The sequence below is a fragment of the Tiliqua scincoides genome, chromosome 3 (genome assembly GCF_035046505.1).
Source record: "Tiliqua scincoides isolate rTilSci1 chromosome 3, rTilSci1.hap2, whole genome shotgun sequence".
Classification (NCBI taxonomy): Eukaryota; Metazoa; Chordata; class Lepidosauria; order Squamata; family Scincidae; genus Tiliqua; species Tiliqua scincoides.
This window is the reverse complement of record NC_089823.1, coordinates 225346406-225357273: the sequence shown is the minus strand read 5'-3', so window position 1 is coordinate 225357273 and position 10868 is coordinate 225346406. Positions and strand designations below refer to the sequence as shown.

The window sequence follows — 10868 nt, the reverse complement described above, 5'->3', positions numbered from 1 at the left end:
AGTTTGGCTGTACTTGTCGTAAAAGGCGACTAAACAGCCACCGGGTAGATGGGGCTCGTCAGCCTGGGAAGGCAACTCATCTGAGAGAAGGAAAACTCTGATCCCAAACCTCCACTGCCTTGTGGCTACATCCAGTTATGGAAAAGGCTTCAGGAGTCAACCTCGAGGCAAAATCCGGAGCTGGAGTCCCTGAGGCAGTTCATGGCTGAACACAGTCACATTCTGGCAACTCCTGGAACCAACCGTATTGGCCTCTGCCTTTCCATTGGATCATTTCAGTGACGTGGAGAGGGGGGATTTGCTGCATGGGTAACAGCCTATCCTCCATACCTACTTTACCCAGGCTTTGCGCACTGGAGAGGACACTCTGTTCCAGAACCACCATTCAGAGCGTGACACCATAGTCTTCCGAGACTGAAGGATGCCAACTCACGTCCTTTTTGAGATGTGGCGACCAGAACTGGGCGCAATAGTCCAGCTGTGTCCTTACCATTGATTTGTAAACTGCATTATAATATTAGCCGTTTTATTCTCAGTACCTTTTCTGATTATCCCAAGCATAGAATTGGCCTTCTTCACTGCTGCCACACATTTCATCAAGCTGTCCACCAGCACCCAAGATCCCTCTCCTGTCTCAGACAGCTCAGATCCCATTAGCCTCTATGTGAAGTTTTGAATTTTTGCCCCAATGTGCATTACTTTACACTTACTTATAGTGGGTCAGCTTGGACCTGCGCCAGCTATGTAGCTAGCACAAGTCCATAGTGATGCATGTTGGCGGATTAGGCCACAGAAGGGGGATAGTATACAGCATGCGCTGGCACCACTGATTCTGTCCCCCTCCTGGACTCGATCAGCCCACCCCCTCTCCCAATACACTTCCTCCCTGCCCTCTGCATATTCCCTGCACTGCATAGTGGATCTTACCTGCTCCAACAGGCATCCACCACTGTGCCAGGGCCAGCAGCAAGGTGTCAGTCTTCCCACTGGTGCTGTGTACAGGTGCACTGCCATAGTGTGCTTTACTGCAGTCTTTGCTGACAGAGTTGTATTGTGCCAGTAGTAAGGTTTGCTTTACGACACATTTGTGACAGTCTGTGCTGGTGGAGTGCATGCTCTACCGGTACAGAGGCTGTATAGGGTTGGGCCAGTAATGAGGTTTGCTATTATGAGATTGCAAACCTATAAACACTTATGTGACACTTTTAACATTTGTGTTTAAAAAAAACCTCTAAAAGCACAAGCGCCTGTAAGCTTCACATTTGCAAAATCCCACCGTCTTTTGTCTTCTTTCCCGGATTTTGCATAATGTCACTATGTGTAAGTGTGTGTACAGCTCTCCAGTTGCAGAGAAAAGGGCACCTCATCAGTCACTCTGTAGCTTGGACATCTTCACAAAGCTGAAATGACTTCGAGAAAGTTCGTAAAGAAAACCTTGATCAGGTCCTTGCACCCTATAACCAACCTGCTTTTCAGCAGGCTGAACAAAAGCTGTGGGTGGAAAGAAGGTAGGGAGCAGGAATCAGCCAGGCAGCCCCTGGTTTGCAGGCTGAACTCTTTAATATGTTCCAGGCTAAGTCCCATGAATCCTACAGAACCAGTGACTTCTAGAATTAGAGCAAGAAGTCGTTTAAGTGCAGCCGTCGCAACAAACTGAAACTCCCAAGGCTATGAATAATGCAGAAAATGTCTCCATTGCTTGCAAGATGATTTGTGCCTGTAAACATCCAGCTCTACATACCTGCAATATGATTGCTGTTTTAGTTAATTTTCTCTAATGAAGAATGGTGTTGTAGTACAAACAGCACTTGGTAATAATGAGCATGCCATCCTGGCAGTAGGCGGTAAATTTTTGATTAACGGCAGGGAGAATGGAAAATCCATTAGAATTCAGAACATGATGGTGCTCCTTTGAGGGCCAGACAATCCAGTTGCCTCCAGCTACTGGATTTTCCATTGATACACTGTGGTGTGGATAGAAAGAACAATGGACTGCATCCCACCTAAGCCTTTAGACCAGTGGTTCCCAAACTTTTTATCCTGGCGGTTCCATTGATCTACTGGGCCATTGTCTGTGACTCCCCTTTAGGGGCTACAATCCTATACATTGTATAGAGTGGCAGGTTTTTCAGGAGAATTCCACAGCTCCCCTGGCTGGTTTCCATGGCTTCCCTCACAATTTGGGAAACACAGCCTCAGATTTGTTCAGTGTATGTTTGGATGTGTGTAGGGGGCTGATCATAAGAACTAAAGGCCCCTGCTGAATCAGACAAATGAGCCACCATAAAGATTCAAAGGTTGTGTGACTGTGTACCCTATAGATGTAAACAGCCATCCTGCTTCCCTCATTAGCCAAGTGGATGCCTAGTAAGCCCCTAAGCAGGGCATATTCTCTGTATCATATTTTCAATGACCTACTGCTCTGAGTATGAACATCCATTTAGCTATCAGAACTACTAGCCGATAAACCTGACCCCACCCTAAATTTATCTAATCCCCTTATTAGAGCTTTGAAGTCATGCCAGGTGCTCCCAACCTCCCTGTGTTCAAGGGTCCTGTTTTCAGGGATCTTCTTGTTGGCAACCTTCAGTCTCGAAAGACTATGATATCACGCTCTGAATGTTCTGGAACAGCATCTAGTGTGGCTGAAAAGGCCGATTCGGGAGTGACAATCCCTTCCACACTGGGAGCAAGTGCATTCTGTCCCTGGTCTGTCTCCCAGGCTATGGGCCTTCGTTCTTTGCCTCTTAGCCTCAGACTGTTGGCCAAGTGTCTCTTCAAACTGGGAAAGGCCATGCTGCACAGCCTGCCTCCAAGCGGGCCGTCGTATATTACTGAGTGTGCATAAGGTCCTGCATCTATGATCCAGTACCTCAGTACCTGGGATTCTGTGTAAATATATGCTTGGTTGTACATGTATACACTTGGTGCAGATGTGACCCTAAAACTGTGGAGGTCAGGGAGGAAGTCCATGGGCTCCTTCCATGTCTTTGAATTAACACCTGAATCTTTTGAGGTTGCCACATTTCCCAAAAGCTTCCCCTGAATAGCCCTTCCCCTCAGCCCTTGTGTGGGTGTATCTACACTACAGATATAAACTGATTTGACAGCCATTCTCTCTTCCAGGAACCTTGGGGAGAAGGCTATAGCCCCCCCCCCCTTACAGATCCAAACAGTGCCCTCACCAATAAAAATTCCCAGAATTCTTTGAAGGATGCCATGATAGTTGCACTGGTATACCACCCATATACATTAACCCCTGCTAATTGGGTAAGAGGCACTTTTTCAAGTGGGTGCTCCTTTTTTTTTAGCAGGGGGAGAGTAACTGGCCCATCTCACCCCAGCAGTGTCTGTTTTAGTGGCTGTCTGCTGGTATTCTTTTTGCATCTTTTTAGATTGTGAGCCCCTTTGGGACAGGGAGCCATTTAGTTATTTGATTTTTCTCTGTAAACCGCTTTGTGAACTTTTAGTTGAAAAGCGGTATATAAATACTGTTAATAATAATAATTAATAATATACATTCCTAGTATCCTCTGTGTCCCCAGTCCCCATTCATTTTAATTGTGCTTGTGCAGGAGAGCCAACAGGGCCATTTAGCTGTTGAAGGCTGGCAAATCTATTCTGGCCTATTCCTTCTTTTGGACCTCTTCTCAATGTACCTTAATGCTCCTGCCACAGCTGAATGGCACTAATGTGCAACTGGAGTTTTTTTCCCACAGTCTTCCACAGAGGTTACCAGCATCTGTAGCCTAGGAGGCAATGAAGGAAAAGTTCTGCTCCTGTAGTGAACTCCAAAGAACTCATTGTTCTGTTCCTTGTGTCCAGTGGCATAGCCAGAGGGGTGCAAAGCACTAAGTTTTGCAGGGAACCTCACCACAGTGTGCAAGTGGCTCTGCTTCAGAGCCATTCCAGCAGGGGGAGCTCCAGAGGGGCTGCTTGCATGTAGCGATGAGGCTCCCTGCAAAACTTACTGTTTTGCACCCACTCTGGCTACACCAATGCTTGTGTCCTGTCGTGTGCTGTCCTGTCCAGGCAGCTGTCACACTTTCCATGAGCCCTGGCTGCAGCAGTCGAGAAGAGCTGGCCATCTGAAATTGGGGACCCTGTTTGAAAAGAAGTCCACAAAACAGAAAGGAGCTAACCTTTCTCAAGGAAAAAAAAAATCAGCTGTGGTGGGGTTCTGTCACTCAATTTTTCATAAAAACCCTTGCCAAGGAATTTGTGGCATTTGCTGGGTTTATCAGGCAACAAGAAAATTAGTGAAGCAGATAAGACATGTAGCCTTTGTGCCTTGGGGGCATTCTGTGGCTTCCAGTGTTCCTTGACTTCACACTGGGATGCTTCCAAGCTGAAACAGTCAGAGGCAATTTAATTATAAACCACTCAGTTAAAACCCATCCAGATGTCTTAAGCATCACCGTTGAAGTTATGAAACGGGGTGTTTAAGTACCCTTTGAAGAAACAAAAGATCTTTCAGATCTTCTTTATGTGACAAAGGAGTGTTTGGAGGGGGATCCAAGGAAGTACCCACTGGGCTGTCCCCTAGTGTCACCATTGCGACTGTTTCCCAATGTCCACAGGGTTCCAGATGTAGGGAAAGGGGGCACATAAGGTTGTTTTGATGCATTCTGCCAAAGAGGTGGACATCAGAGGTACAGTTAGCAGACACAATGCTGCAGAGTGACCAAATGTCCCCATCATTTCTGTCTGCTAATGGAGCTATGTTGTGCTGCCACTTTCAAGATACTGACCTTAGTAGCCACCTAGCATTGATTTCTGAAAAAAATTAGGACCCCACAAGGGTTGAACACCTAGGAAAGAAATGTGCATCCTGATTTGAGATCAATAGCATTTTTTTTTAAAAAATCCCTTAACGATAGCAGAGTAAACTTGAAGTTATTTCCAGGTTAGTATTGCTCAGGGTAAGTAAAGTCTAGATTTCAGTCAATCCAAAACAATTCTTAGCCCCATCTTTTCGCTACATCAGTCAAGTCACTGTATTTAATAAAAAATACGCAGTAAGGTACAAAGGAGAACAACTTCATACTTGGCTACAGAAATGCAGAGAGGATTGTTTCTTCTTCAGGAGGTTGGAAAGATATTGTTACATACTCTCCCTTCTCTAAACAGTGCAAAGTTCTGGTTCACAGAACCAGTGCAAAGTTCCATTTACTGGTAAATTTCCTTTGTAGAAGAGCTTGCAAACTTTTTAGTAGCCCCTTATGCCCAAGTGTACAGTCAGAGTAGGCAGAAAAGCAACAGGGTCTAACAGCAAGCACATAGACCAGGGGTGTCCAAACTTTTTGACAGGAGGGCCACGTCATCTCTCTGACACTATGTTGGAGGCCTGAAAAAAAAGAATTAATTTACATTTAAAATTTGAATAAATTTACATAAATTTACACAAATGAATATGTTAGAGATGGAACTTATATGAATGAATTAAAGTCTTGCAATAGCTCAAGGCCTTGTACAAAGCAAGGCTGGCCTTACCTTTGCTACTGCTACTGTATATGTGAAACAGCAAGCAGTGGAGTCCCATCCACCGGGTAGATGGGACTCGTCAGCCTGGGAAGGCAGCTCATCTGAGAGAAGGAAAACTCTGATCCCAAACCTCCACTGTCTTGTGGCTACATCCAGTTAAGGAAAAGGCTTCAGGAGTCAACCTCGAGGCAAAATCAGGAGCCGGAGTCCCTGAGGCAGTTCATGGCTGAACACAGTCACGTTCTGGCAACTCCTGCGACGCCGCTGGAACCAACTGTATTGGCTTCTGCCTTTCCATTGGACCATTTCAGTGACGTGGAGAGGGGGGGATTTGCTACATTAACAGCCTATCCTCCATACCTACTTTACCCAGGCTTCGCGCACTGGAGAGGACACTGTTCCAGAACCACCATTCAGAGCGCGATACCAGAGTCTTCTGAGACTAAAGGATGCCAACATGAAGCAGTGGAGGGAGCCCTCAGCCTTCAGCTCACATGAGAGGCCAAACAGTCACCCACATGCTGAGAGCAGTTGTGTCAGGCCGGCACAGGCTCCAGCATGTCTCCAGAGGACCAGAGGCTCATTGGAGACTGGGGGCTCCCCGCAGGCCGGATTGGGGCCCCCAAGGGCTGCAAATGGCCCCCTGGCTGAGGTTTGGGCACCCCAGACATAGACATGGAATCATTTCACACATTCACCTGCTTGGCCTCAAGTACAGTGTGCTAGAACATGTGATTTATTTTGTCATTGCACAATTAGTCCACTCTGGTTATTGTCAGAATGCCTGCCTTGAGTAAGGAGGCAGGAATAGTTTAGAGACAGACAATCACTTTTGAGATTGTCACCACCAAGGGCACATAAGAAGTCTATAGCATGAGAATTAATATCAGATGTTACCAACACATTGAAAGGGCTCTGTCCTTCCAATATGATCAACCAGTTTGTTTACCCTTAAGTATTTTTGAAGAACTCCCTCACACATTTCAGTATAGATGGGAGTTACAGCCAGAGAAATTGATTCCTAGTAGGATATTAACCTTTAGCCAGGTTTGGCTGCAGGTTTGAGGAGGCTCTGTTCAAAGTACTCTCCGTTAGTGGTCCCTTTTGGGCAGCTGCAGTGGAGCCTTGGCAGACTTACCAGGCAGCAGTGGTCCTCAATGCTGGCAGTGTTGGAACTGCCATGTTAATTCCCTCATAACACCTATGATATAGCATTGCTCTGGAGCACTGCTGTGTCAAGAACATTGTGCAGGAATTAAAATGGTGGCTGCAGCAGAAAGGAGAAACATTTTGACAGGAATCTACTATGGTTGGCAGGAGGTCTGGTCTAGAGGGTAGAGCCTCCATTTGCCCGAAGATAACATCCGCAGGTCGCCAGTTCGAGACCACCGGCACCGTGAATGGTGAGACCTTGAAGCAGCTGACAAGCTGAGCCAAGTTATTCCACCTGCTCTTTGGTGTGAGCGAAGAAGCGTCTTGGCTGCCCTCCATGTGAGAGGTGAAGGAGCTGCTTGTCAGCTTGTGTGGGAGGAAACTGGAGGCCAGAATGTGATACCAGATCAGAAAGATCCATCTGAAATGCTGTGGTTCTTGAAAGATAGAACCTTTCAATTGTAAAAATCCCTGCCTTTTAGATTTAGAACAGCCTGCCTTTGTAAACCACCATGAATAAAGTCTGAGGAGAAATCTGACAACCAAGAAAGGCGGTATATAAATACCTGTATTATTATTATTATTATTATTATTATTATTATTATTATTATTATTATTATTATTATTATTGGCTCTACTGTGACCTGAGTGTGCTGTATTTTGATGTTCTTTCTGTATTTTTACATTCACCCAGTTATCTTTTTTTCTCTTTCACAGAACCTCATAAGAGAAATCTGAACCCTCCAATGTTCTAAATTTCCACCATGTTCACAAAGATGTGGCTCCGAGCTGTCTTGAACCTTCTCTGAAGTGGATTGTGTATCTCTACCAAAGTTAATGCTGTGAAGCTTCATTACTAGAACTGACTGAACTCATCTGTTTAATTGGCTTGTGTTTCCATACCATCACAATGAGTGGTGTCCTCTCGTATTTGGACCCCCGGCGGATCCAGTGGGGCGCCACATGGTATGCCATGCATTCTAGAATCCTTCGCACCAAGCCTGTGGAATCCATGCTAGAGGGGACAAGTACCACCACATCCCACGGGACCAAGCTGGCTCAGGTGCTCACCACTGTGGATCTGGTTTCACTGGGTGTTGGAAGTTGTGTTGGCACTGGAATGTATGTGGTCTCTGGCCTAGTTGCTAAGGAGATGGCTGGACCAGGGGTCATAGTTTCCTTCATCATTGCTGCTGTAGCTTCCATTTTGTCTGGTGAGTCTTTCTAAAACATATAATTGCATTTATCCTTTACTACCAAAATAATGAGAACTGGTTCTGCGTCCCATTAAACGTCTGAGGTAACTAAATAGCTTCTTTGGGACTGGCCTCTGTAAATGAAGTAGCAAACGTGGAGTGCATTGGGATGGTTCCCAGATTGCTCTGCATTGTTTAAAGAGCCTGCACGTAGGAAAGAGCTATCTTGCTCTTTTCTCTACCAGCCTCTATAAACAATGGGAAATGTGAAGTTTGCCGGATCCCAGCGTGCTTAGCACTGTCTGCTTTGATTATGGAGCCAGAGGAAGGAGCCAGTTGTGAGCGGGATCACTGTGTTCCGATCTTCAGAGTGCAGTGGTCTCACCCCCTGCCTCCTTCTCACATTGCCCCTTCCTCCACCAGGTTCCTTTAAAGAGTCTGGTAGAAGAAGGCGCAAGTGAGGGAGCCGGATAGCTGGAGGAAAGGTTCACCACGGGTTACAAGCCATGGTAGGTATGTGCAAGCTCCTGGTTTTAGAGGTAGGCTGCCTCTGATTGCCAGAGGCAGGGGAGGGCACCAGGACGCAGGCTGTGACTGTTGTCTTGTGTGCTCCTTGAAGCATTTGGTGGGCCGCTGTGAGATACAGGAAGCTGGACTAGATGGGCCTTTGGCCTAATCCAGTGGGGCTGCTCTTATGTTCCTACGTTCCATTCCTCCGAGAGTAGCAATCTCACTCCTTCCTCTGCGTGGGCTCTTTACATGATGTAAAAAATACAAGAGTGTGCTGCGCATTGCTCCCAGTGTACGCCACATTTTTGTTTGCTTAAATTGCCCACAGGGAGGAAGAGGCAGGTAAGGAGGTCAGCTCCATCCATGGTTGCAGAATGTGGGAATGTGCTAGGCTCCCTCCATTCCATTCACTGCCCAATGTGAACAGGCTCATTTGCTTCATTGATGAACCGGCCTTGGGATTATCTAGGCTATTAAGGTGTTGTATTTGTACCATCCTTTGAAGACACCATGAGAAGCAATAAATATCTCCTGACTGGCACGATAAATTTCTTAATGTCTTACCAGCTTCGGAATCTGTGGGATATTTATAAACTGTCACAGTAAATTAATTTAATTGTTCTAGCAGTGCAAACTGTGTTTACCTGGGTAAATGAACACTTTTTCTCCCCTGACACTGATAAGAATTTGAAGAGAGACAGAAAGTTTGCAGGATGCTTCAGATCTATCAGCAACTGTTTGCCATGCTAGCTAAGGGCCCAATCCTAAGCGGGCCTAGCTCCGGCGCTGGATGTCGCAAACATGACGTAAGGCATAACTGTAGCACCTGGAAAGGAGGGCTATTGATGCTGGACCTCAGTGCTGCATGGACAGCCAGCCTTCACTCCTCCAGCACCCACCAGCAGTGAGTATTTTTGGGGTGGAGGGGAGGCAGGGAGTGGGCAGAATTGGGTGGAGGAAGGGCAAAGGGAAGATTGGGCCTGGGATGAGGGCTAAGAGAATAGCAGGTTCTGCCGCCATATCCTAACCTCCTTCCTGGTCCAGGCAGCCTGACATGAGCCTCCTCGTAATTGCACCCTCTCAAAAGCGGGGGCAGAACTGAGAAGACCTATTGCTGCTGGCTGCTGCCTACCTGGAGTAAGGGAGTAAACACTCCCTTACCCCAAGGAGACCTCCAGTGGTATCCTGGCACTCACAGGATCCAGTGGTCACCTGGGTGCTGGGAGGCTTAGGATTGGCCACCTGGGAGTCCAAATGCTGGAATAAATGGACCTTCAGTCCTGTCTACCAGGATTTTTCTGATTAAGTATCAGGTGACTATTTTGGAAACCACTATTTGGTTTTTAGAGGCTCTTAATGAATAGGAAAAAGCAAACAAGTGTAAAACAGAAGCCACTGAATGCTGGTTTCATTGATTTAATCTAGCCAAGGGTATGAATTGGACTGTGCTTTCCACGTGAGTCCATTCACTTCTGGCATTTGTCCTTTCCAGTTCAATGAGAGCAAGCAGACACAATGTTCCTCGCTGAAAGGAGCCGTTGTGTTGTGGTGCTGGGACTGTTACTGATGTCTTGAATTTGATGTAGATGTTGTTTAAGACAACTCACATACAGTAGATATCAGAAAATGAACCTTAATAATGACATACGAATCCAAATAAGAAGCAATATTCCAGCTAAGTTTTGGTTTAAGACCTTTTTCTAAGACACTAAGCACTAGTGTGTCAAATGGAAATCAAATGTGTTTACCATTTTCTATTTCTTCTTACGAGATTGGAATTCTGATGAAGATCTTGTTGAGATGTGCAGTATTGTTTCACCTGTATCAGCAGGAGGGCAGCAAGCCAAGATAGGTAGTGGTAGGGGGAAATTCTTTTCTATTCCTTTGTAATGCACCCAGAGTGCTATTCTTAGGTCTTACTTCCTTCTCCTCCCCCCTCCCCTTTAAGAGAAGATTTGTAGGTAGCCAAACTAGGGTCCACTTCCATCCTTTCCTACACAGTTGTATTTTCCTTAAGTAAAACTACCTTCGACTTTTGAAACTACCTACTCTCATGCAAACTTTGATATCTGGGCTTCTCTGCACAATATGTCTTTTGATGTTTTATCTCTGCAAGGAGGTCTAATGGTGCAAACAAAAGCAGCACAGTAAAATAACCATCCGTTTTACTCACTTTGTTAGACCAGGAATGGTAGGAGGCAGGCAGTACTGGATCCCCATAGCAATTTTATTCAGTTGAGGGGGGTGGGCTTATTTCAGCAGATTAAAATTCTGCTTTTTAAGAATTTTAAAAAGTCCATTGAAAAACCTGGGCTTTGATCCATTTGTTCTATGTAGTACCCCCTCCCAAAGTCCTGGTGTCAACATTAGCTTTAAAGTGCCAGAATCTGGAGTGAATCCAACCCAGATTCTAATTATTATGGAATTTCTTCAAGGGTTGCCAGGACAGATCAGGAGAGAGATCTTGGGGTGGTGGTGGACAGGTCGATGAAAGTGTCAACTCAATGTGCGGAAGCAGTAAAGAAG

At 45.9% G+C, this 10868-nt stretch overlaps 1 protein-coding gene across 1 annotated transcript in view; it reads left to right on the top strand.

Annotated features, from left to right (window-relative positions):
* The first annotated feature begins 7546 nt into the window (after positions 1 to 7546).
* The window catches only part of SLC7A14 (solute carrier family 7 member 14), a 40705-nt gene continuing 37383 nt past the window's right edge, over positions 7547 to 10868 (top strand). The window contains exon 1 of the mRNA XM_066620230.1: positions 7547 to 7850. Coding sequence (XP_066476327.1) covers positions 7547 to 7850 — 304 coding nt within the window. The remainder of the gene's footprint in view (positions 7851 to 10868) is intronic.